This window comes from Pleurodeles waltl, chromosome 8, assembly GCF_031143425.1.
Source record: "Pleurodeles waltl isolate 20211129_DDA chromosome 8, aPleWal1.hap1.20221129, whole genome shotgun sequence".
NCBI classification, from domain to species: Eukaryota; Metazoa; Chordata; class Amphibia; order Caudata; family Salamandridae; genus Pleurodeles; species Pleurodeles waltl.
In genome coordinates, this window is record NC_090447.1 from 532887053 (window position 1) to 532912150 (window position 25098).

The window sequence follows — 25098 nt, forward strand, 5'->3', positions numbered from 1 at the left end:
GACCTTCCTCTCGAGCGAGACCGGAGTGAAGAGGAGCTGACCACGGGCCGCCATACGCTTTAGGGATTGCTCCATCAAAGACTTTGGGTTCATGGCCTGGAAGTCAGAGCACAATTTCAGGTCGCCATCCAAACACCACAAGCACACAAAGTGTGGATCAGTCACCGACATTATGCAGTGACAGGAGTCACACAGCTTGAATCCGGTCTTACGGGAAGACATCTTGACGCACAGTCAAAATGTTTGAAAAAAGGGTCTAAAAAGTCAGTCAAATAGCAACTGAGGGTAGCTCTTCTCTGGATCTACGCACAGGCTGGCACAGAAAGAAAAGACTGACATCAGCACGCCGGAGTGGTGCCTATATACGACCGCAACATCACGGCGATCATGACACCAACGATGGACGCAGAGTCGACCGATGCCACCTGACGGCATGCAAGAGTACTGCTTGAAGAAAAATCTCCGAATCCAGATTGAGGCGTTGGGGAAATTCTAAGGTAAGGGATCTGCAACAAGAAGTCTCTATCACATAGGAAATGTTTGCAATCCCAGTAGACTAACTAAATGTTTGAGGCTGCATGACGTCCATTTTACAATTGTGTGATAATCACCATGATGAATTCATGTTTGTGCTGACTATTGCTAGAACAATTACAATGTTCTATAACTCCACTGTTATTTTGTTTTGGTGCCTTTTTTTTGTAGATGGCTCATTTTTATTCAGTGATCCCTAACAGCGTTTTTATAACTAAGAGTGGTTTTATCATTTTAGCATGATTCATATTGCATTGCTCTTTCTGTGTGTGTTATCCATTATCCAAGTGATGTGTTCTCTCAAATTTGGCTGAACATTAACATCTTTATTGCAAATGTGATAATTGTGTTGTAACGTACCTCAACTCATCCCACATGAACTTCATTGAGCTAGACCTTGTATGCTGATTCACATCAAAACAAAGAGCCAAGGAGTGCTAGGAAGCCAGCCTTTTGTCACAGTCGAAGTACATAGAAACCGGTTTTGTTGACAACACTACACTCTCACCTTTGATAGAGTTTGATTTTCCCTGTGACTGCACGAGGCAGGAAAAACCCTCAGGTGGCTTAAAAATGAGAGCATTTCTCAAGAGTAGTTTCATTTCTCCAAACTGTATACAGTATACTGCTTTTTAAACAGTACGCCGCTTTTCTACCCGAACCCTGAAAAGCTATAATAATTTTCATACTTTACAGGATCATCTAACAAAACCTATAGGAAAAGTAGACAAAAAAGTAATAGAGACTCAAGAGGTCAACCATACACCATTTCGGAGAACTTATATTGTGCAAACTGAAAGCTTCACTTCAAATATAACGTGTATGAAGTAATGTGGGGGTTGCCTGTCGGGAATGAAGTCTGGCAAGAACTGGCAGTTATTGGCCCAGATATGCCGAGGAGTATTTGGTGCATCTATTTCTTGGAACCCAGGACTCAGCCCCCTCTTCCTTTCCCACATAGAATTGGCGTTATTTCACCCTGGCTCAGCTTTTGGCTCAGTATTGCCTGTGCCCAGCTAAAATGTGACATTGCTTCTGTTAACTCAGTGCCCTGACTACAGAAGTGATGTTGTCTCACAGTTCAGTCGATCCTGAAGCTCTGAGGCGATTTTTGAGGGAGATGTCCCGAAGGTGAAGCTATGGAACAATGTGCTGGACAGAGTTCTCCCTGGGGCACTGCCATCATAACAAACTCAGTCGGTGCTGCAGCCTGGTGGAAGTGTTGCATGGCAATGCAACGGCGCAAAGCATTGTGCGGGTGGCCTTTACCCAAGCCTCACTGCTGAGGAAGGCACAAGGGGCTGTCTTCCTGATGGGCCAAACCGTGGGGTGAGGACCTCTGGGACAGTGAGAGAACTCAGTGTCACAGACACATGAGAGAGAGCAAGTTTTATTAATAAATGGCATAGAAGTAGCATATGACAGCTAATAAATCTGTAGTTTTTAAGGCCTAACAAAGAAAATAACATAGAAATTAAAATGTGCATGTTTAAATTGTGCTGGACATTTGTGCCTACCATTCGTAATTTGACACCACGTTTCACATGAAAACATTCTGTATTCATAAATAGTGAATTACCAATGAATATTAACATGAAAGTATTATTTCCAAGTAAAAACATAAGAAATGAGTATTAAATGAATATGAATTGAAAAAATGGATTATTGTGAATTATGTTTTTAGAAAAATAATTAAATGTTCAAAATTGTTTTGACATAACATGATTAATATATGAAATTAAATATTTTGCTTTATAAATATGAAATTGTAAGGTGCACAATAGGATTAATAATGTATTACATGTATTCCTGTGCATTTAGGTTTCTAAACTTGAATAGGCCTTAAGATTAATTTTGCAAGCAGTAATGAAAAATTAGTTGTTTATTCTGTTCCCTCTGACCTGAATCCTTTTCCTAGGCTGCTAATGTAATGTTGAATGTTCTGTTGTATTGCAGAAGAAGAGCATGTTTCAAATTTAGTTCATGTAACAGTATTTGTTCTAGCTGTCGAATGGAGCAGGAAATCACAGTGCTTATGTGAAAGAATATTAGTTACGTTTATTGTGGATCATACGAAAGGAACTGTAAGTAGAAAATTATTATAAAATGTAATATTTTTGCGGAATTTCAAGCAGTCACAGTGTGAACATTGGACTTCTGCTGAGAAGATTCCTAAAAGTATCAGAACTTGGTGGTGCCATCTGCAGTGATTGGATGCTGTAACTGACGCACAAAGTGTGCCGACCTGAGGGACCAATCAAATAGATTCTGTTTATTTTAGTTAGTGAAAAACTTTGGAATTGAAGTCAGTTCTCTTCCGAATCCTCTTGAAGTCAGTCCATCGCCAGCTTTTCTGAGAATCAATTCTATGCTTGCTTAAGTCTGTTCTCACATTCTTTTCTCTAAGTTCCCTGATGAGTTTCCTCATCATAGTTTTAATTTCCCTAATATGTTACGTGGTTCAGTACTAATAAGGCCAACAAATTCTGAACTGCTAACCTGTCCCGTGTGCAGCTCATGTTCTGCACCATCCTGATGCTGTCAACTGACGTTGGAAGAAGGTGACTCTTCCCGTGGAAATATCCTGTCTGCTGTCCCACGAAGAAAGGTATACCTAAATGTGGTTTGTTGTTTCGTTTTTAGCTTAGTCACTTACACCAGCATATTTCTATAGTGAGTTGTCCTAGTTAGATGTTTTCCAAATTATTTTTGCCTTCTTTTATTTTTGCTTTTGTCTGCATGTGTTGGCCCCTTCCCACGTGCAAGTCCCAATTCTGGTTAGTGTTAGGAATGGCCCAGCTCTGAATTTAATTGTTAAAACAGTTTTTTTGATGATTTACTGATGCCACCATCATCTGCTTTGAAATCTAGTAATACTGTTCATATTGTGCTGCTGCTAATCTAAATCATTCCTGAGGAGTGTCTAACAGTATTGATGTTTAGTAGATTGAACCTCTTTAAGCGTTTGTGTCAGCCTATGGTCTTCATGTGTTTTAAATTTAGTTTTGCGCACAATTTATGTGACATTGAATTTGGGATTGTAATAAAGCTTTGAAAATGCATTCAGTTTTGAGTTTGATTTAGTGTTCCAATTGTTATGGTGTTTAGTTGTGTTCATGGTATAATGTCATTGATTTGTGGTTGATGGTTCTGACTACTACACTCTTCGCCAAGTCCAAAACTTCAGTCGACAAACAGAGGGTGAGAGATTGGTTTTGGCCTGTCTCACTCACCCCAGAGTGCTGGTGGTTGTTGAGCCCAGAGCTGGAGAGTAAGACTTTTCAGGGGCCCCCAGCACTCCAGCAAGCACACGTTGTGAGATGCTGAGATCAGGAATAGAGTAGATGCAGAACCAACAGGGCTTGTGAATGGAATGGAGATTATCATTAAGCATTGAGTCAGAGTGTGGCCAGTGAAGCTGGGGCTGAAAACCAGAGGAGTGTTATGCGTGACTGACACCGCTGCTGGGTATTTGCTGCATGATACGCTGATGACTTCCTTCTATCTAATCCAAGCACCAACTAAAGCTTTTAGAATCAGCCGACTGCAGATGAACATAAGATCTCACTAAGGAGTGATGAGAGGACTTGTACCGCTGGAGATTGATGCAGCGTAAGACAAGGAGTGCTGGATTTTGTGGTGACGCAGAGGGATCCCTGGAGATGTCACAGGAGATGTCACTGAAGATGGGCTCTTCATCAGTTTACGCGCAAGACTCCTGCAGTAGTCAAAGGCAACTGAGGGTACAACCTGAGGAGTTCTATTTATCTGTATACACTGAAACAGCCCACTGGTGCGTTCCTGTACAAGAAAGGGGTACCACTGATATTCTACCCTTTCCTCTGTTGAAAAGGCGCATTTAACATTGATGCCACCGAGAGAAGTGATCTTTCAGTTTCTAAACTACAACAGCAGGGATGCTGTCCTCCAAGCAACCAGAAGAATACGCCCTATGCAGTTTAAAAATGCTGGCTTCAGATTACAACAGCAGACTGACAGTTTTAATGCAGTAAAGGAGAATCTAAGAACAGAATATGTTTCTGACCCCGGCAAGACTTAGGGTAGTGGATGGCAGTCAATTACACTTCTTCAATATTTCAGAGAAAAAATTCACTGGGCAGAGATTAGGGGTCATTGCTAGTGTTTAATTTGTAAGATAAAGAGTGCTGATGCTCGAACCTCATATCTGAAGCCCGCGACTGGTGCAACTAAATGTTAGCGCGCTAAATTCTAAGGCTTCATAGTCTGAAATCCACCTAATCTTTAATCTACTACCAGTCATTCCCTGTCCCTTTATCTCACTCTTACAGGTTCCTGCTTTGTTTCTTTGTAATGGTCTTTCCAACTTTCTCTTCCTCAGTCTTTCTGCTTCAAATGTTTTTCCCTCTCTTGCTCTGAGGAAATGTCTGATGCGGTTAAATCAGTGTCAGTCCTCGAAAACAACTGCTGGTGGCCCCTACCTGCAATCATTAGCTCAAATTAAGCATTGGACACTGCAGCTAATGTAGAAAGGAACCAAATGTCAGAGGCATCTGCTCACCAATACTATGGCAGGAGAAAGAACCAACCATGCACTCTCAATAGATGGGATTCTCCACAACAATGTAACAACGCTGTGCCAGCTCAAATAGACCACCCTGAGAACAAACCCAACAACAGACGACAATCAGAAAATCTACCACAACAAGAGACTCCCAGACTACACAACATTAACTAAAACATTCTATTTTATGCATATAGACTGTCTTTTCTGCCCCAGATCTTTGAGTGTGCATACCTATTCTAACATTTCACTAAATAGTTCAAAGCTCCGCATTTTGACAACTCAATGGCATTCATCTGAAGACTATACCAATTAACCACTCTTGAAATATGATGTTCACTAGACTCAGTTCACAACTTATCAGCACATGTTTACCTACCAATAGTGTTGTCTAGTCTTAATCCAACCTCAAGTATCTGTTGGAGGTTATGAAGACTTTCTTTTGATACTGTGTAATATTCTAAAAATATATATTATCATCACTACCCTGTCTCTTGATTAATACATTGCCACCAAATCAGAGTCAATGCCATTAGGATCATGTGCGCTTTAATGACACTGGGATAGACGTGAAGCCCAGTTATGAGCAACCTGGCACATCAGACATATTACACATTATTAGACTCCCTTATTATACTACATTAGGTTATTAGATTAGGCCTATCAAACACCCAGGTGTTTCACCTCTCTAGAATGCTATGCAAGTTGCTGCAGGGCTTTGGGATACACGTATGACAGACAGAACATATTGTGTCGCTGTATGTAGATGACATATTGATTTAACAAAGTAACCAGACAAAACAGTAGGCTTACTCCTAAACATTAAAAACCATATAGTACTTCAAAATAAGTTGGGATAAATCATACTCTTTAACTGTGAGTTCCCTGAAAGACAAGATAAAAAAATCCCCTTTGCTACTCCCCAGTTGTCATCACGAAGCTCCGTCACAATTAATTTCCCACAGGATGTGAAGACATCTATGTACATAAGGTGCCATCTGCAAGCTGGTTCCAGTTCTGTGTTTTACTACGCCACAACTGAGACATGTTATTTTACCTTTACAGCAGAAACTACACCTGCATAGTTTATGGTCTTATTAAGAATAGGACTATGCAAGAGAAGTAAATTTAGGAATCTGGAGGATAATATAGTATCCACCAGAAATATTGTGGCCAAAGATAAGGGACATTTTCTACTGATTGATGCATCTTGATGCAGATTCCTCACCAAGAATGAGCCGCAGAACAATATCCCTGGGAAGGTAGTGCCAATTATGAAGGTCACTACACACAAGAGCTGTCAGAGTAATGTTTGCAAACATATGCAAACAAGACCAAGTTGCCACCTGGAAAACGTGAGCACCAGAACAACCCTAATAAGAGCAAGAGAAGCTTCTATGATCCTTGAAGAGTGTACAGGAATGCTAACCATGGGGTCCTACTTGGTCGTAACAAAGCAAATCATAAAAGAACGTGTAACTCAACCTACGACAGTACACTTAGTCACCACTCTGCTTCTGTTTTTAGCTGCAGTTAAAACTATGAAGAGTTGATTGTTCAACCAGTCCTTTGTGTACAGTTAATACAGTAGAAGGCTGCTAACCTAGGGCCCAATCTGATTCACCACTGACCTTCTTTGGAAGGATGAGCGGAAGGAAAGAAAGATTAATTACTACAGACCAGCCCATGTACAAGGCAGATCTAGTTTCAGCAAAAATAATGGACAAGTACACCAATTCAACTTAATTTGGTATTAAACAGTAAATGACAGCCAGACTGAAAGGGCCTGTGGACTGAAGTGGTCGTCCTCGGGTATAGTCTAAAGAGTTATCTGATGAACAGAGCAACTGTGGATCATTCTGAATGGTGATGCCATCAGTAAGGTCAACAATAGGAGGAAACAAGAACAACATGCTTTTAAGAATCATCACAGCACTAGATGCAACCTCAATAAGGAAGGACTTTCAGAAAGACACAGAGGCAGATAGGAAACAAATACTCCTCGGGCAATGAGTTATTGATCCTCTTGCACATTCTGCAGCACCTTTAAAAGCAGTAGAATGTGAGTGAATGCATTCAGAAGACTCTTCAACCAGCTGAACCAGAAAGCATACCCAGGGAATCATGTAGAGGGAAGTGTATGTCACAGATCAGAAGGCACTTCCCCTTTAGAGCAGTGGCAGAGGTGTGCACATGGTTGTTCCGATTTAGAGACGATCATGTCCATCAATTCAGGATAAAGCTCATATTTATAATATTGAATGGAAAGGTAAAACGAGGCATCTGCTTTCAGTTTCAGCGCAACCTCCAGATGAGTCGGCACTCTGAAAATGACACTTCACAGAACCCACTATCACAAAAGCAAGGCATCACATCATAGGGTCGAAGAACCTATAGCGCCCTGCCTTTTGATGTAATTGATGATGTTTTTGTCCAATAGGACCCCGCTCAGCACACAGTAAAATGGAGGGAAGAAAATCCTCCAGGGCTAGGGGAACTGCCCGCTGTCTGGCACACTGATCCACATTTGCTGTTCTAATAGAGACCAAAGGGCTCAGTATCTCATCTGCCCCAGATGAGCATACCAGCCCAATAAAAACAGTCCATAACAACTTGTACCTGAAACTGTGAGTAGCTGAAAAGACAACTCATTGTGTGATCAGAGGGACACATTCACCATTGGAGGTGTTGATGACAGAATGGAAGGCAGCTCTGTGAGCCAAGAGACTTAATTGATGCTGGTGCCACTTTCTCTATATACACCACTAAAGTGCCTGCGTCATTTGCCAAATGCCATGCAGCACTAACCTGATGCATGGGCCATTGCGCTCAACTGATGGGAGAACATGCAGAATCAGGACTGAATTCAGACTCACAAATGTTGGGATCATATCCCAAATATCCATTCTCTGGAGGGGGTGGGGAACTTTTGTGCAGATTGTCTCAAGAATCAAGCTGATGAAACTCAATCTCTGACCATGGCCGGATTGGGGCTTTTGGAAGTTGATGGAGAAAGCCAGATAGTGGAAAAAACCCATAGTGGGTTATGGATGGTCTGTAGCCAGTGGAGTAGACAGGGCCTTTACCAGTCAGTCACCCAAATATGAAATACATGGGCTCCTGACCTATTCCGTTAAGCTGTCATAATCGCCAGCATTTTGGTGAAGCCTTGTGGAGCAGATGCAAGGTCAAATGGTATGCCAGAAATTAGTAGTGCTGGGATTCCACTGTGAAGTGCAAGTAACGCTTGTAATCATGGAAGATCGGCAGATGTAACTAAGTGTCTTGGAGTCTCAGAGACACCACTCAATTCTTGCATTCAGGGCCAGGAGGACCTGATTCTTTAACAACATTCTGAACTTGTCTTGACAAACAAAAAATATTCAGGAGCCTCGTGTTGAAAAAGTATCTAAACTCAGAACACTCTTGTGAACCATGAAGCCAACAGTAAAATCCCATGCCCCACTCCTTCAAGAAAACCACATCTATCGCTCTTATGTGCAACAGTAGCTACAGGTTCCAAACGGAGGCATGCACTTCCTTTCAGGAGGATAGTAGTCGAAGGTAGAAGACAGAAAAGGAAGGCCACAGTCCTTGCAGACAAGTTTAAGCATTCAATGATCCATGTAGTCAGAAAAAGAGAGACCCTCCCTATATTTGGAAAATGTTGTACAGAGATTTTGAGTCAAAGTGGTTTTCAAGCAGCAGATTCTGCGAAAGATGGGAGAGAGTGGAGCTGTTGCTGCAGTCACTTGTGCCTCTTAGTTAAACCTCTCTATTGAAAGGACTGGTAGTACTGTAGTGGGGTCTCAACCAGCTGTGAAGATTATCATTACCAGGAGGGCTGGTTGTCGCTTCCTGAAAAATCCCTGAAAGCATCCCGATTGTTGGTGGAATTGCTTGGCCTGGGAGGCTGGGGACAGAGAGCATGTCATTGTGCTGCTATTTTTAAACTGTTCCAGGGAGAAGTGGCTTTCTCATCTACCTTGCCATCGAAGGACGTGTACACAAAGACTGCCTTGACAACTCCTAAGAACCTATGGACATATTCAGGTATTCCTGCAGAGAGTGTCAACTAAAGACAAGGATTGGACCCATTGTGTCAGCTGAATACAGGTCTCACTTAAGGAATTGCTTACAGGAATCCAAACGGTCACATATTGGAATGATCAGAGAAATGGTTCTTCATATGATCTGGAAAGCTTACCATTGCCATCCTTGGCAACTGCCATGTAGTGTGGACTTACCATCCCAGGAAGCACATGGTGTTGGCGGTGCACAGGTCTAAGATGCCCAAAGCAAAAATCTTTTGGCCCACAGAATCAAGTTGTTTGAATTCAAGGTCCGAAAGAGCAGTGAGAAAAGTGGTGGGATCCAGTTTTGCAGATGATGCTTGTACCACTAAGCTCTCCAGGGCAGTATGTGGTGATAGCATCATGGGACTGGACGGTGCAAGACCAGCGATGTGTCTATCAACGGCCGAGCCCAAAGGGAATTTCTTCAAAGCAGCCAAGTACTGGGTCCAGAAATGCCTTTTCAGCAGCAAAAGGGGATCTGGGGCAAAAGAAGCCAACTGCAGAATCTCCATCAGGATATTGTGCTGAGGCATCACTGTTGGACACAAGTTCCTCCTCATCTTTTTGAACTAATGCTACAATTTTTACTGGATGTATAAAGATCACTAGTATTTTGGAGGTCCTGGTAGAGTCCACCATTTCTGTAATAGGGCGAGGATAGGTTGTCAGCCTTTGAGTCATCTTCTTTTGTGCACCCCAAACGCAGGTTAGGCATGCAAGTGCATTAGAATTCAAGCCAAAGAGTTATTCCATTTGTGCAAATCTCTGGTAAGAGGCTCTGGAAGAGGCTGGTCCTTGTTGAAAACTTAGACCATTTTCCTGGCCACTCAAATAATTTCTACAGATTTTAAGGGCTGGGGTAGAGTAAACAATTAATCTGAGTGGCATCGGGGAGTACACTGAAATCGGCATCAAGGGCACTAGAGTCAGTGCCTTTATAGGTAATGGCTTCAATGGAAGCGCTTCAGAGGTCACAGCCTGAGGAGGCATGGAGTCAGGTGGCATTGAGGTCAAAGACTTCAGAATCGTTGAACTGAGGAATCTGAGGGAAGAAGTATTCATCAGAAACTGCCCTAGTAGACCTACCAATCAGGGTGGTGCTCCCATGACGTTATATGTATATCAAAGATGCAAGTAAAACTATTATTCAGCAATGTATACAGAATTGGATTCGATGCTAATCCTCAGAGGCAGGAAATGGAGCAGAGTTAAGTACATTGAAAATTAACAACAAAGATGGTGCACTGCATGGATAGCTTCTATCTTGAAATACAACTTCATTGTGTGACTGAATGGTACTTGAAAGAAGGCAGCATTCATGGTAAATTGCTTGCAAGGCTGTATATATGAACAGACATGTGACGCCATCTTCTGACCCTGCCACAATCTGATTCGAGCTTATAGTTGAGCAGTTGTCAAAAATACTTACAAGAAGTTTGCCCTATGGAAAAGCAGCCCCCTCTTGGGACTAAATCAACTTAAAAAATGGCCAGAGCCATGAACATTAGACAAGGGATGAAGTATGGCTGCCTGCATATGGGTATTAGCTCCGGTTCATTTTATCGATGTGCAACGATCCTATAATGGTCATTGTACACAATTTGTACAAGACAGTAGAAGATTTAAAGCAGCAATAGACACACGGGGTACATTCTCAGACTGCCCCAAGCTATCCGACACACTAAATACGGTAACAAACGTTACTGAAGGAAGAACTTTCATTCTGATGCTTTACAGAGCCTCACGAAACATCAGGTGGGTTTCACAGATTGTCAGAAACAAACAAAAGACTACAGAGGATGAAACTGACTAATAAGGCAAGCGCACAAGAAGCTGCAGTCTCCAGTAACACTAGGTTGAAGCTAACGCAATTAACCTTCCTTCACTGCATGCATGGCCCCATAGACTATGCTCAAGATAAACAAAGGTCACCTATCCAAGTGTCCTACATGCATATGTGTCACTAAAACTGAGAAAACCTTCTTGCTAGCTACCTTTTCAATCTTCAAAAAATTAGAATAAAGCTGTACAATTATCGATTACATTGGTGAAACATTGTATTGGCATAAAGTGGATAGCTCCCCAACACAGTCCTAAAAATCAGGACTGGTGGAGAAGGAATATACGTAAAGCAATTGAGGAGAGATCAAAAGTTGAAAGAGGACCTTCAGGAATTAAGGTTATGTTTGCAGATACAAATGTACCCACAAGACCGGTATCCACCTTGAATTAGATAGAACAAGGATTTGCATATGTATGCTTTATCTATAGCAGAGGTCTTCAAGCTGTGGGGCGTGCCCCTGGTGGTTCATGGCTGCATTACCAGAGTGGCACAAACGCTTCGGCAAGTACTTGTTCACTGGCATGGCTTGGAAGCGCAACCTTCTTTATTTGAAGCATTTCCAGACTGCTTTGATTTACATGCTGAGGTCGAAGTGCTTCAAAACTAGTGGCAACTTTAATACTGAGTACCATGTAAGATGAGGCAGAAAGAGGAGCGGCAGTGTCAAAGATTTCTACTACTGTAGCATTTTCTTACCTTCAAGTAATTACATATAGAATAATACACATGCACCCTAAATGAAAAATAAATAAAGTTTAAACTAACTTACGTCTTTATACTATAGTTGAATGATCAGTGCAGATGCCTGTGTGTCACCAGAGAGTCACAGCATTGAATACTGGTTGGCGAGTGGAGAAGAGTGACTTGTGTATTGTGAAAAGAAGGGAGGGGCGACATATGCAAATTCTGCATTAAGCTATGAAAAATGCCCTAATTCACAAACAAAGATTTTTGATATGAGTGCTTATAGTTGCGTTAAACTCTCAATGTTCTAGCTTATTGGATGATGATGAAAGTAATCATGCTGTAAACTATCGCAGACCCAAGCCAACTTTTATGTTAACGGCTCTTATTGTTTTGACTGTATTATACAATCTTTGTATGCGACAAAGTTTTTCTTTTGAAAATGAAAATATATATTTTTTTAAAAGTTCGTAATATTATAGGCATTCGTTTGCGGTTATGTCAGCCTTTCATTGTTCGAGCTCAGATTTTCCTTCTTTACACAATTCTAAATTAAGCTGAGAAAACGAAGACCGAAAATAATTAGGTGTAGTAATTCAACACCAGTCACAAAGAAATGTCTGATTTTGCATGCGTTTTTATCACCTTAAGTCATTTAATCATCACACCTTTTGATTCACTCGTGCTGTCTTTTTTTTACAGATCAATTTCCTGAATTTTAAGACTGCTCGAATGGTGCATTTGCAAGATCTTTGCATAAATTATGTATAATGCCAATTGGCTCACCTTCATTTTTCCTCCATATTCAGATTTAACACCCAGTATCTCCTGAGTGTTAGCGTGTGGAAAATCTTTTTTAAGCACAGTTTTTACATAATCCACGCTGAGAACTTCTCCGGCTGTCAGCTTGCTGTACATCTGAAACAGTCATGAAAACGTGAAAAGTTAGTGCCCTTTAACTGCACGCACAGTTTTTCTTCGACATAGTTACAATGGGTCATGAAAGATCAAGCATGTGGCTACCTGACCAGCTCTTCTAGTCAGAACTGCATGTGTATTATGTACTTGGGATTGACATAAAACAGATATGCAATAGGTAGTGCAGAAAATCCCATGAGAAGTGTGTAGGTTAAGCAATATACATTTGTTAATCCAGTCACAACAGTTGTAGAAAACATGCTTGACTTATAGCCCATAAAAGTCGGTTTTGGAGTGGGAGATGCACGTTAGAATTCCCCCTGGGCGGCTGCAGTCAGTCACTCTGCTCGATGCACCAGTTGCAGTTCGTAACAGCCAGCCCTGCGGTCAATCCTGACGTCAGGATTGGCTTGGAGTGCCCAGCCAGGAGGCTTCCAGGCAGACTGGGAACCCGTGCAGGCTCTCTCCAGCACGGCAACTGTGTTGCTGGGCCGGAGAGAACCTATTGCGCATATGTGTTTGGACGGTCCGAGAGAGCCAGCCAAACACACATGCTCTCTGAGGGGAGTGCTCTGTGCACTCCCCTCAAGTGCTCGTAACACCCCAATGCCCCGCCCCTTTTCAAGAAAACAATAATAAACACAGTTTATTATTGTTTTCTTGAAAAGGTTTTGCAGCTGCTGCTGGCGGGGGCGGTGACTCTCCTCTGCTCTAATGGAGGAGCCGCCCCTGTGCATCCTAGTGAATGGTGCTCCGGACTCTACCATCTAGTTTGTAATGAAAATTAGGGTACTGCTAAGGATGCCGGGGTGGAATGGGAGGCCTTTAATGTGACAGTTAGGGGCACATGCATAGGTATAACACATGGGCTGCGCAGAGACCTTAAGAAGCACATATTTGAGCTGGAAAAATACTTTAAAAATCTTGGAAATTTAAGAGGTCACCAATGCCTTGAACCAGCTCGGGTTTACACAGGCAAGACTACAGAGAGACACTAGACAGACTGGGCGTTCATCACTACAGGGGATACTTTTCTAGGAAACATGGCAAAGATGATATCGCAGGGCAATTGTTAACTAGAAACATAATAATCAATTACTGCCTTGCTCGTATCCTCACTGTTTATACTCAGGTTGAAATGATTGATGCATTGTCTCTATATTATGCCTCCTTTTATGAGAAGCCTAATGCTCACAGGGTGGACGGTCAGAGGAGATAGGTAAGACCCCAGAAAGCAGTGGGTTCTATGTCACCAATGAAGCCATACTAGCCCCATGCCTTCAAAAGGTTTGCCAGACAGACAGACAGAGAGGTGGGGTGAATATCCCAACTATGTCTGAGGCCTTGTTTATTGCCTTGTTTATTGCCCTGCTGAAACCAGAAAAAGACCCAATTGATATGGGTTCAAACAGTCAACTATATATGTTAAATCTGTTTTATAAGATCCTGGTCAAGTAATAAGCAAATAGACTATCCCCACTATTATCGGGACTCGTACCTCCAGACCGATCTGGATTTATCCCTGGCAGAAATAAATCACTGATTATAACAAGGTTTGGTGAACAACCTCTTGTTGAGATGCGGCAACTCTGCGGTCGCTGCAATAGATACTGAAAAGGCTTTCACTTTTTCAGTATCTATTACAGCTGGGATTATTTACAAGTAATGATGCAAGAGTGGGGTACAGAGCTTGGGTCCTTTACTGTATACGTGACTCACAGCTACGGTATGAAATGGTAGAGTTGTCTCCGAGTTCTCCACTATACAGTGTGTCACACCACAGGGATGCTGTCTGTCAGCATTATTTGCTTTGTCAGTGGAACCCCTGCTGAATACGCTTAGAAAAAGGGAGCCACATAGGGGAGTATCTCTGTAAGGGCATACACCCACCTTATTACTTTATGAAGACAACCTATTGTTTTATTTCCATAACCCCACTGCACATAATAGGGAGTTCCTTGAGCAGTTGGGGATACTTCGGGCCCACCCTTCTGATCAATAAAAACAAATCATACTTATTACCTCTAAAGGATCATGCTACTGTAAGGGTGGGGGGCTCTCAGACGTACCGTTGGAATGGTTCCTGAGGTCCTCCCTCTATCTAGGAATCAGAAATTTGCATGCTGATTGGTACACAACTGAGGTAAACCTGGGTAGGATGTAGGCCAATGCTAGGGAATCGGGTGCCCCTTTCCGAAAGGGGCAGGTTAGCCCTATATAAGATGGTTATCTTACCTCGACTTTTATCATTTTTTTGCTGATGTTCCTGTAGAGTTGCCTGGCGTTTCCTTCGGGAAATTAATTGTTTACTGCTCAAACTAATTTGGAGTGATCGGAGGAATACAGCTTTCGATCCAGGAGGGTGGTTTAGCTGCCTCAGACTTTGAGAAATACTATTTGGCAGCCCAGTTGCAGTGGGTTGCGAAAGGGTTGGGAAGTGAGAACTCACTAGAGCTACCTTATATGGGAGGGCCCAAAGTTCTAAATGATACTAAATTATTAAATGATGTGTTTAAAAATTGGAGTAAACTGCAACAGCGATCCCAGCTGCTGAAGGCTGGAAGAAATGTCTTGCTCGCACTAATAATTGGTATATGCCCCTGAGCTACCATCATAAATACTAAAGATTGACATTTGGTCCCATGCAGGTATTGATACCACGGGTGATTTGTTTGAGGACCATTAGGGGCTTTTCTCTGAACAGCTGCTGCAGACCACACAATTGACAACAGGTCAGTTTCTAGCCCACACAGCTCTGAGTCAAAATGTATGCTTATCTGGCAGCAGGGTAACGCAGAGCTGCCTACCCATACCCGCTTCAACAAGGCTAATAACTCTATAACACTTGTATACAGTATTATTGTATCATACTGCAGTCCAAGAAGGATACTACCACTCTACTGGCAAAATGGAAAGAAGAGATGGGGTGAAAGGTGACTTCTAAACAAAGGGCAACAGCATAAACTTACCCCTCCTTAGTGTCACGTAATGTCCAGATTAAAATGATTACATTTAAGACTCTCCATAAGGCATACCTCAGACCCTACAAACTACGTAGAATCTACCTTAACATGTCCAGTAAATGCCTGAGGTGTCACGGGGAGGACCAAGTGATATAAGTTTTGTTATTGGCTATATTTAAATTCTTGTCTTTTCTCCTCTCCTACCTTTATTGTATCCCACTAGACACGGTTACCTTTCTGTGTGGAAGGAGGGACAACTTGTACAATGCATTACTATTTTGGTTTGCAATGAGACAGTAATTTACGTGATGCGATATGAACATACCTTGTAAAACAATAAAACAAAGTTTAAACAAAATAGCACATTTGCAGAAGTTATACAGTATGTGCGCTGGACACAAGGTGGGGAGAGTTCACAGACAAAACAATATAAATGGTTTGAACTGCAGCAGTTTCAGAGCCTTGTGTAGAGTTAGGTAGACGCGGATATTAGCTGGTAAGTAGGGGATCTTTCAAACTACGAGTGCACTGATGTAAATTACAAGTGCATTGATGTCAATTATGAGTCGTATCATTAGTGCATTTATATCAATAGTACTCTAATTATGACAGATGTGACATATGCCTCAACTCCAAATGAAGTCACATCTGTCTAATTATACTGGCTGAGCCCTTGACAAGGACATGCACAATTATAGATCAATCTTAATAGCTTTCATTTTTATACGATTTGATTTATCTCACCTAATAAACCATGAAATTTACACAATTAGAAGCAATCACAGGTAGTGAATTTTCCAATGGGTAAGATGCAACTACCTCTACCTGGAGGGGAAGTGAGTAAGACCATCCATGATCAGCCTCCTCGCTCTTAAGATTTGTGTAGGACAGTTTTCCTCTGGGAAAGCAATGGAAACAGTAGGGCCAAATGGCACAATCAATAGCACAGATTGTTAACAAAATGTGCACCCTCAATTTTACACAGGGATGTTGGGTTTTGTCTCCTCTCATATATAACTTTGAAAAATGGGCCAAACGGGTACGTTTTCAGCATTTTCCGAAATATTGGCTAAAGAACCCAGATTTTATTTTAAAGCAGTTCAAAAAATCTGGGTATGCAATCCGTATGGCCCCCTTTCATTTTCTAAAAAACATGTCAAGACCCATTCCCTCTCTTCAGACTTCCATTTTCCCTATCTGCCTCTTCAATAACTATTATCAGTCCAACAGTATCACTGAAAATCTACTTAGAAGAACAAGAGGGATAATGAAAAACATTTCTATCTCAAAATATAATAACTTTAGGTCTTGAGTTACCCATTGGGTTGAACAGATTTGGCATGTTCAGTCAATTAAGCAACATTAAGAAAACAGTGGTCCTACAGATTTGGAAAATAGACATTTCCTTTTGGTATTTGCAGGGAAGTAGGGTGCTCAAAGCCTTAAATGGCAATTATGCATATATTTTTGGATCTTTTTTTACTAAAAAGCAGCACCATGCACTTTAACCTAAAATGCCATCTGTTGTCACACAAAGAGTGACTTATTGTTTGACTGAGCTGTTTCTTCTTCTTCCTTCCTGTGTACCTGTCAGAGAAGTGACTCCCCACTCTGGGGTTTGAGGCAGCGCTCAACTTGAGCCGGTGGTTTCTGGTGCGCCGCACCTGCATTTAATTGTCAACACTGCCACCTATGACAGTCTGCCACCAGGTGCTACTGCTTGATTTTGAAATGGGCACAAAAGACTTATTTATAATTCAATATATAAGCATGCCTTGGGCAATGGGTGGTGCAAGCTGCATTGAAACCCCGATGAGGGCCTTGGCATTTATTTTGTTACAAATTAAGCACTGGATTGAGAGTAGCCAGCCAGGTAGCGAGGGAGCTCGTCTTCAACGTGGTGTTTAGCAATTGCCAACAGCTATAACGACATTGAATTTTTTAATTCTCTGTTTTTGTGATGCTCGTTTTTACTATTTGGAGAATCCGCTAACTCGGAATTCATATCATGAGAAACACTTGCTCCAAGGAAAAAGCAATGGCAGTAAAATATGCTATGGAGAAGAAAACTGCAAATTTAGAAACGTATACATTTTTTAAAATAGCAATAAGGATTCTCAAAACTACAGTGAACAGGAGCCTGACACTTTAATCAATTGCGCTTCAGGGGCAACAATAGCTCAGATATATGGTAGATCCTATTCAACACCTTGTTCTTCTTCCAAATATATATTTTTTTTAAATAGTGTGGAATCATTACCAAATTGTTAGCAGCTGTTTTTCTGAACTTGGACGCTGAAGATGCAGTGTAAAATTATTTTAAGGAAATTAATAAGTCGTTTTTTAGCCCATTTGACATATATATTCACTCAAATAGGGTATGTCTACGTACCACATACTTAAAATCCATATATATGGGTAAGACAAAGCAGAACCTTGAAGAAAAATCTATTGTCTACGGTTAAAAAGTGTACTGAAAACCAAACAAAAGAGGTCTATTTAGCAAACCTTGATAGAGCTCTTGGAAAACAACGACATGACAATTTATCTATCTTTCCCAGCTTTAATCAGTCAACAAATTAGGGAACAATCATGGCTCAGAACCCCCAATGCCCCCCACCACCCACAAGATCACTGGGCCACCTTTCTAAATGGACCAACGTTAAGATTCAAACAAGAAGCCCAGACAATAAAGACTACCAACTCAAGCAAAATATCAAAAAACAGAGAGAAAGCAAATTAGACGGAGAATAAACTGTTCTGAGCTGATGAACAGGATTTTCAATATAAACTACAGTTAAAAACGTTAGTACTGGATTTAGATAAGATTATTAGTCCATGGAGATCGATTGAATCTTTCAATATTCAAATTACTTACTTACAATTCAGAGACCGTAAGAAGCTATAATGATAAAAGGCAACAACCATCTACCATTCTATATAGAGCAATGCTAAAAGATTTTATCAATAATCCAATGATCACTGCAAGGAAGCTGACTTAAAAAATGTCCACTTTATTTTAGAACGCAAGGGGTAGCAAAAAATTTCGACCATGCCATGAAATTGTAAAACAAGAGAAAAGGACTAGCTTGTGCAAGGGACTTAGGTTTGCAAATCCATGCAGGTCCAAAAGAAAGGGGCTGGTCAGAACGGGGTTTTTGACTCAAGAAGGACCTCACTGTGAACAGGGCTTAGCACGTATTACATCTAATAATGGCAATGCTTTAGTTCCTGTTACTTTTAATGATGTTATTGGTGAGCTAAAACATTTCTCATGGACTACAGCAGACTTTGCAAAACTGACTAATTGCCTTAATGCTATAGAATTTATATTGACTTACATCATTTGTGTACAAAAAGCCTTGTCAGTGCATCAAATTCCGGCAGCCTAGTACCATTCTTGGGCCATCCCCATGGTGAAAATGAATCAACATGGCAGGCAGCAGGAGGCTTGGTCACACTTATGAGCTTAAAGATCAAATTCCAACTCATCTCAATATGCCTCTCCCACAGCAGGTATACTAATTTCTCACCTAGTCTGGTACTGGATGGGATCAACCTCCTCCAGAGGAAATGTAATTCTAATTAATGTCTATATTCCACCTAAAGGCCCTAAAAGTATTGCCACCTGAGAGGCTCTGCTAGCAGCGTGAAGCGATGTGACATTACCTGATATTAAAGTGTTGGTCATGAAAGACTTTAACACTGTAGCAATACACTTAATATGGAATAATCCACAGTAACTTCAGCATGACGGTTAAACAAAACACTCTGGTCCGTTTCTGGCCTAATTGCATGCTCTTGTATTTTGTTCATTAAATGGACAACACCCTTTTGATGTCACACAGAATCCCACCTGATTTACGAGGCACAAAACAGTTTACTTAGAATATATGTTTGATGTCTTAAATTGTTTCTCTTTATTTGCACTATGTAAAATAGGCTTAAGAGGGCCACCAGCCTTAACTGAGAATAGCATACAAATATTTAATTGTCTTAAAAGGGTTCACTTACTTGTGATGGCCATGTTGAAAAGTAGTCACTAACCTTTGGTACAATCTTTTTTTAGATATACTCTACCTACCTGCAGATTCCTCATCTGTTGAATTATACCTGTGTTAGACTGAATTTGGAAAGTTCTAAAGCTCTTTGACACCGGTAGAGTGGCGCTGTATCTGTGTTGGTGCTGGAAGTGATGCATGGTAATTGTTGGAAATGGCCCTTTCTGCAGAGTCATCCCTACACTTTTTGACTCCTTCCTCCTAGTTTTTCTGATCAGTTTTTGTTGGCTTTAGGTCTCTGGGCACTTTACCACTGCTAACCAGTGCTAAAGTGCATATGCTCTCTGTGTAAATTGTATAGTTGATTGGTTTATCCATGATTGGCATATCTGATTTACTAGTAGGTCCCTAGTAAAGCGCACTAGAGGTGGCCTGGGCCTGTAAATCAAATACTACTAGTGGGCCTGCAGCACTGGTTGTGCCACCCACATGCGTAGCCCCGTAAACATGTCACAGACCTGCCACTGCAGTGTCTGTGTGTGCAGTTTTAACCTGCCAATTCTACTTGGCAAGTGTACCTACTTGCCAGGCCTAAACCTTCCCTTTTTCTACATGTAAGGCACCCCCTAAGGTGGGCATTGGTAGCCCCATGGGCAGGGTGCAGTGTATGTTAAAGGTGAGACATGTATGTCCTAACAGTGAAATACTGCTAAATTCAGTTTTCACTGTTGCAAGGCCTAACTCTCTCATAGGTTAACATGGGGGTTGCCTTTAAATATTATTAAAGCGCAGATTCCCTTTGGGAGCAAACAGAAATATGGAGTTTAGGGTCTCTGAACTCACAATTTAAAAATACATCTTGTAGTGAAGTTGGCTTTTTAGATTGTTAGCTTGAAAATGCCATGTTTAGAAAATAGGCATTTTCTTGCTTAAACCATTCTGTGACTCTCCCAAAGCAGGATCTTGTGAACAACAGAGACTTTCGTTTGAAATAGTCCTCCTTCAAAGGCAGAAAGGGGTATAAGTATTGGACCCAAAACCCCTGAACATTAGATCACTTCTGGATTCAAGAGGAACCTCTGCCAAGGAGAAGAGCAGAAGAGAAGTGCTGCCCCTGCCTGTAACTGTGGTTTGCTGGGCTATCCTGCAACTGCTGCTTCTGCCTGTGTAAGGAGACAAAGGGGGTTATTCCAACTTTGGAGGAGGTGTTAATCCGTCCCAAAAGTGACGGAAAAGTGACAGATTTACCACCAGCAGTATTACGAGTCCATTATATCCTATGGAACTCGTAATACGGCTGGTGGTATATTCGTCACTTTACCGTCACTTTTGGGACGGATTAACACCTCCTCCAAAGTTGGAATAACCCCCAAAGACTGGACTTTGTTGTGCATTCCTGCTTGTGAAGAATCTCCAAGGGCTTGAGTTGAGCTTGCCTCCTGTTTTGAAGACTCAGGGCCATCAAACACTTCCTCTGCTATCAACTGGACTCTCTGCTGAGACTCCTGCCCTGCCAAATGATATCCTATCCAGTCCCCTGAAAGATGAAGTTTGCAGACAAGAGCTGAAAATCCACGCCCAGAACACTGTGCGGGGAAATTTACGATGTACCATCTGCAATGCGGCTGATAAACGACGTGCCGCCGGCTTCGCAGCTAAAATCGACACTCCACCTGCATCGCAGCTGGGAGATTGACACATCACAGCTAGAGAAACGGCACGCAACACCTGCTTGCGGCTGCTGATTATGACGCAAACCTCACGCAGTGCAGTTTTCTAACACCGTGCGACAGGATTTTCCACGCATTGTTCCTGGGTCTCAAAATCAACCCAACTCTGCGCGGATCCGAGGTGGCCTTCACCCATGCTGACAGTACTAGGTCTAGTAAGGGCTCATTGAAAGGAAGCAATGGTTAAGGGTTGAGGCACAAGAATGAAGAACTTTAGTGAGAAGATTTTGTGCCAACTGAGAGCAGGGTAAACTCCAGAACCTCCATGGAGATATATATATATACATATATATATATATATATCTCTCTCTCTTCTCTCTATAATTAGGCCGGCAAAATCAGCCCCTCTCCAGTTCCACAAGTTTCTAAGGGATCAGATTCAGATAAAAACAACTGGGATAATGTGGCTATAGGAGAGAATAGTTTGCTGGCGACAAATCCCTTCTCCAATAATCTTTGGGCCTCACTTCTGGATCTCTGCTCTTCCATGGAGACAACTGGCTCTCATCCAGTAGAAGGCAGGAGTGGTGCCAGTTTGGCTCGAAAAGGTAGAGAGGCCGCATTGGCAGCCTTATAGAAGGAGACATTTGTGCCACTCCCACAGCCTACATTAGGACAGGCATGGAAAGAGGGGCCTGGCTGGTGCCGGAGGATGAAAGGTCAGTTTTGGAAGACGTCAGAGTTGGCATCAGGGGAAAAAACAAGGGCATGATGCATGGCCCTGGGGGGTCAGGGTACGAAAGTGTACCAGAGACGACAGTAGCCCTAAAGGAAATGCTGAACATGAAGTTAGGAAATACTGCTGAATCTGACCCTGGGGTTGTGAAGTCAGGAAAAGATGGAGTCACTGGAATTATGTGACAGGGGAGGATCAAATATGCAGAATCTTTGACAAAATTATGTAGCAAGAAAAGGCAAAATATGTGGCATAATGTAGCATATTTTGTGACAGTATTACTGTGTTATTTTGTCCTTCAAAAAACTTAACACTGTCTGGGCAAATGTTACACCTCATTAGTAACAGTTTAACACACTTCTGCAGCAATAGGCAATACAAAAGTGACCAGTCTGCTTTTGGAAACAGCATTCCAATGAGGGGCACCACATGTTGCCGCATTCTGAGTAACTTCTGATTAGGAGTGAGCAGAGCTCACTGAGTTACATAAAAACAAGATTCCGGAGTCCCACCAGCGGGCGGAATTATGCATGTTGTACTGCTCGCACTGCAAATTAGCAGCAGTAGCACGTGCACCGCTGTACAAGTTGATTTGGCTGTCGCTTGAGAAGAAAATCTACTGAGAGGGGCAGCAAGTCTACACAAGAAACAGAGATCTGACCGCCTGTGACTATCCATGTTAGAAAATGTCATTAGGGGACGCCAAATCTTGTTTGTATTTCTGGAGCCTCGCAGAATTCTTTTTTTTTGCTGTGCAGCAACTTGCGCAGTTTGGCCGGAACACAGGCTGCAGCGACAGGCTTGAGACATGTTTTAAAGTGCTACTTTAGTGGGTGGCGCAATGGGTGTTGCAGCCTACTAGTTTCATTTAATTTTCAGGCCCTTGGCATTTGAAGTACCATATACTAGGAACTTAGAAGTAAATGAAACATGCTAATCAGTTTTGAGCCAATTTTATTAATTTTTTGAGACAGAGCACTGGCACTTTAGCACTGGTTAGCAGTGGTAAAGTGCAGAGTCCAAAAGACAACAAAAATGAATTCAGAAAAGCAGGAGGGGTGAAGGCCAAAAGGCCGGGGGTGACCGGGCAGAGTGGACTAGGTCCAGCAGACTCACTCTAAATATATTGACTAATAACAAGCCCAGAGTTGTCCGGGATCGCAGTCACATGGCTGATTTCTGGAATACTCAGCAGTATTTAATACAATAAACACAAGTATTCTTCTTTCGGGGAAATACACAAACTGTGAGATTATATCTCAATTAGTATGACACATTGAGCCAGAGGAAAGCGGGGGATGGGTTCAGGCTTTCTGACAAATTTCATACTTCATTTGGAAGCAGGACTGTGTGTTGGTTCTTCTGCTTTCAATTTTATAACATTCAACATGGGAGCTGAAATAGAACATTTGCGCCTAAGCAGGGACCAAGCACATAAACCTTACCCAATAAGACGATGATCTGAGATTAGTTAGGCAGACCCCGGTGGGACTGCAAAGGGATCTAGCAGCTCTAGAGATCTACATCAGGAAGGGTAATCTCACTTTAAATTTATACCCAATCAAAATATTAGTATGTGAGAACACCACTGTCACTTTTTCTGGGCACTGAGTGGTCATCAGCTAAGAAACATAGATAGTTATTACTATTTGGCACTATAGCAAGAGGCCAAGGCTGGCTTCAAGGTTTAAGGCTACCCCTTAAAAATCAAAGCATCAGCTATCAAGCATGCACTTAATGTTTTATACACTTGAAGGCATAGTCCAACTGAGACCTCTTACAGTTTTAAATGCAAATCTTGAATCTCTATAGTTGTATGAAGCCTTGAAATGTATAAAGTGGAATTCCAACGGAATTGTGTCGTCTGCAGAGCTTTTAGACAGCTATAGTGACCTCAATGCACTCCAAAATATAAATTAAGGTTGGAGTTCACTTTTCTCAAATTATCACTAAAAATAGAGTCCACATGCATTAAGGATTGTTATCATCGAAAAAGGCTTCAAAGCGATCATTAAAAACTACCATCAGATCAACCTGAAATGGAAAATCTTTCACCTCATCATATCCCAGGCTCAGCCATCTTGAGCAAGCATTACGCTATTTTAAGATAACAAGGGCACGGAATTCTAGCACATACGTTATTGCTGGAAAAAGAAAGTTTAAATCAGTCTCTTTTGCCTACGATATGGTTTGCTTTAAGCTTCAAGCCCCCAGAATTGTCAGCTGTTCAGAGGCGGACTCAAGTTGCAAAATACTTATGGAACCCTATGAACTACTGTGTGAAATCACTTCTTTTGGTCTAGATCTCTTAGAAACGGGCTATGGTGCAGCTTCTGGCACTGCTAACTGCAAATGCTGCAGCCTTTGATGCTGCCCTGTTGGACCTAATGCATGTACATTTTATATAGGTGAAGGAATAGCAATGAAAAGGAGAAGAGGACACAAACCCCAACTGTGTTAAGCTTGAAATAAGAAGCATACATCAAGTCATACTTCAGATGTGAGAGGTCTGAGGCACAACAACGTTTTTGGTGTCCTGCTATTAAAATGAAAACGTGTTACACCTATCCCTAGTTATATGTGAGCTACCGAGGTTGAGGTAACATTGCATCCCTACTGATCACGAGCATTCCCAGTCGTGCACGCAAATTTTTGAGGCAAAAATATGTTTGTAGCTCAGAGTCACCGAGTTTGAAACTACATTACATATCTGATTGGCATGAGCACTCTTAGTTGGTGACATACTATGTGTGAGGTCCCAAAAAGTCAATTAGCTTGGTTGTCTGTGTGATTATGACAGGAAGAGAACCAATTGCTTCTTGATGCAGTCTGGCCCAGTTATAACACATTGATTGCTATTAATCGATATGCCTGTTTTATCTACAATGGCTTCTCTGCAAAAATAGGGTCAAAATAGTCCTTAAATATCACTTTAAACTATACTGAAGGTTTGCAATGTTTGTGAACCATCAGGATATAGGAAATGTAGTTCCTAACAATAAAACAAGATTTTTTTGTGCAAACTAACAATTGAGCTATATCAGCTACTCCTTGAGATATTCTTTGTACCAAATCCTCAGCGTGGTCAATGAGTTGGCCCCGCGTTTTGAGTCCAATTAATCCAGTCAAA

General features: G+C 41.7%; 1 protein-coding gene across 1 annotated transcript in view; it reads right to left on the minus strand.

Moving 5' to 3' along the window:
* UGGT2 (UDP-glucose glycoprotein glucosyltransferase 2) overlaps positions 1–25098 on the minus strand; it is a 1372316-nt gene that overhangs the window by 710414 nt on the left and 636804 nt on the right. Inside the window, exon 16 of the mRNA XM_069204567.1 lies at positions 12467–12598. Within this exon, the coding sequence (XP_069060668.1) occupies positions 12467–12598 (132 nt within the window). The remainder of the gene's footprint in view (positions 1–12466; positions 12599–25098) is intronic.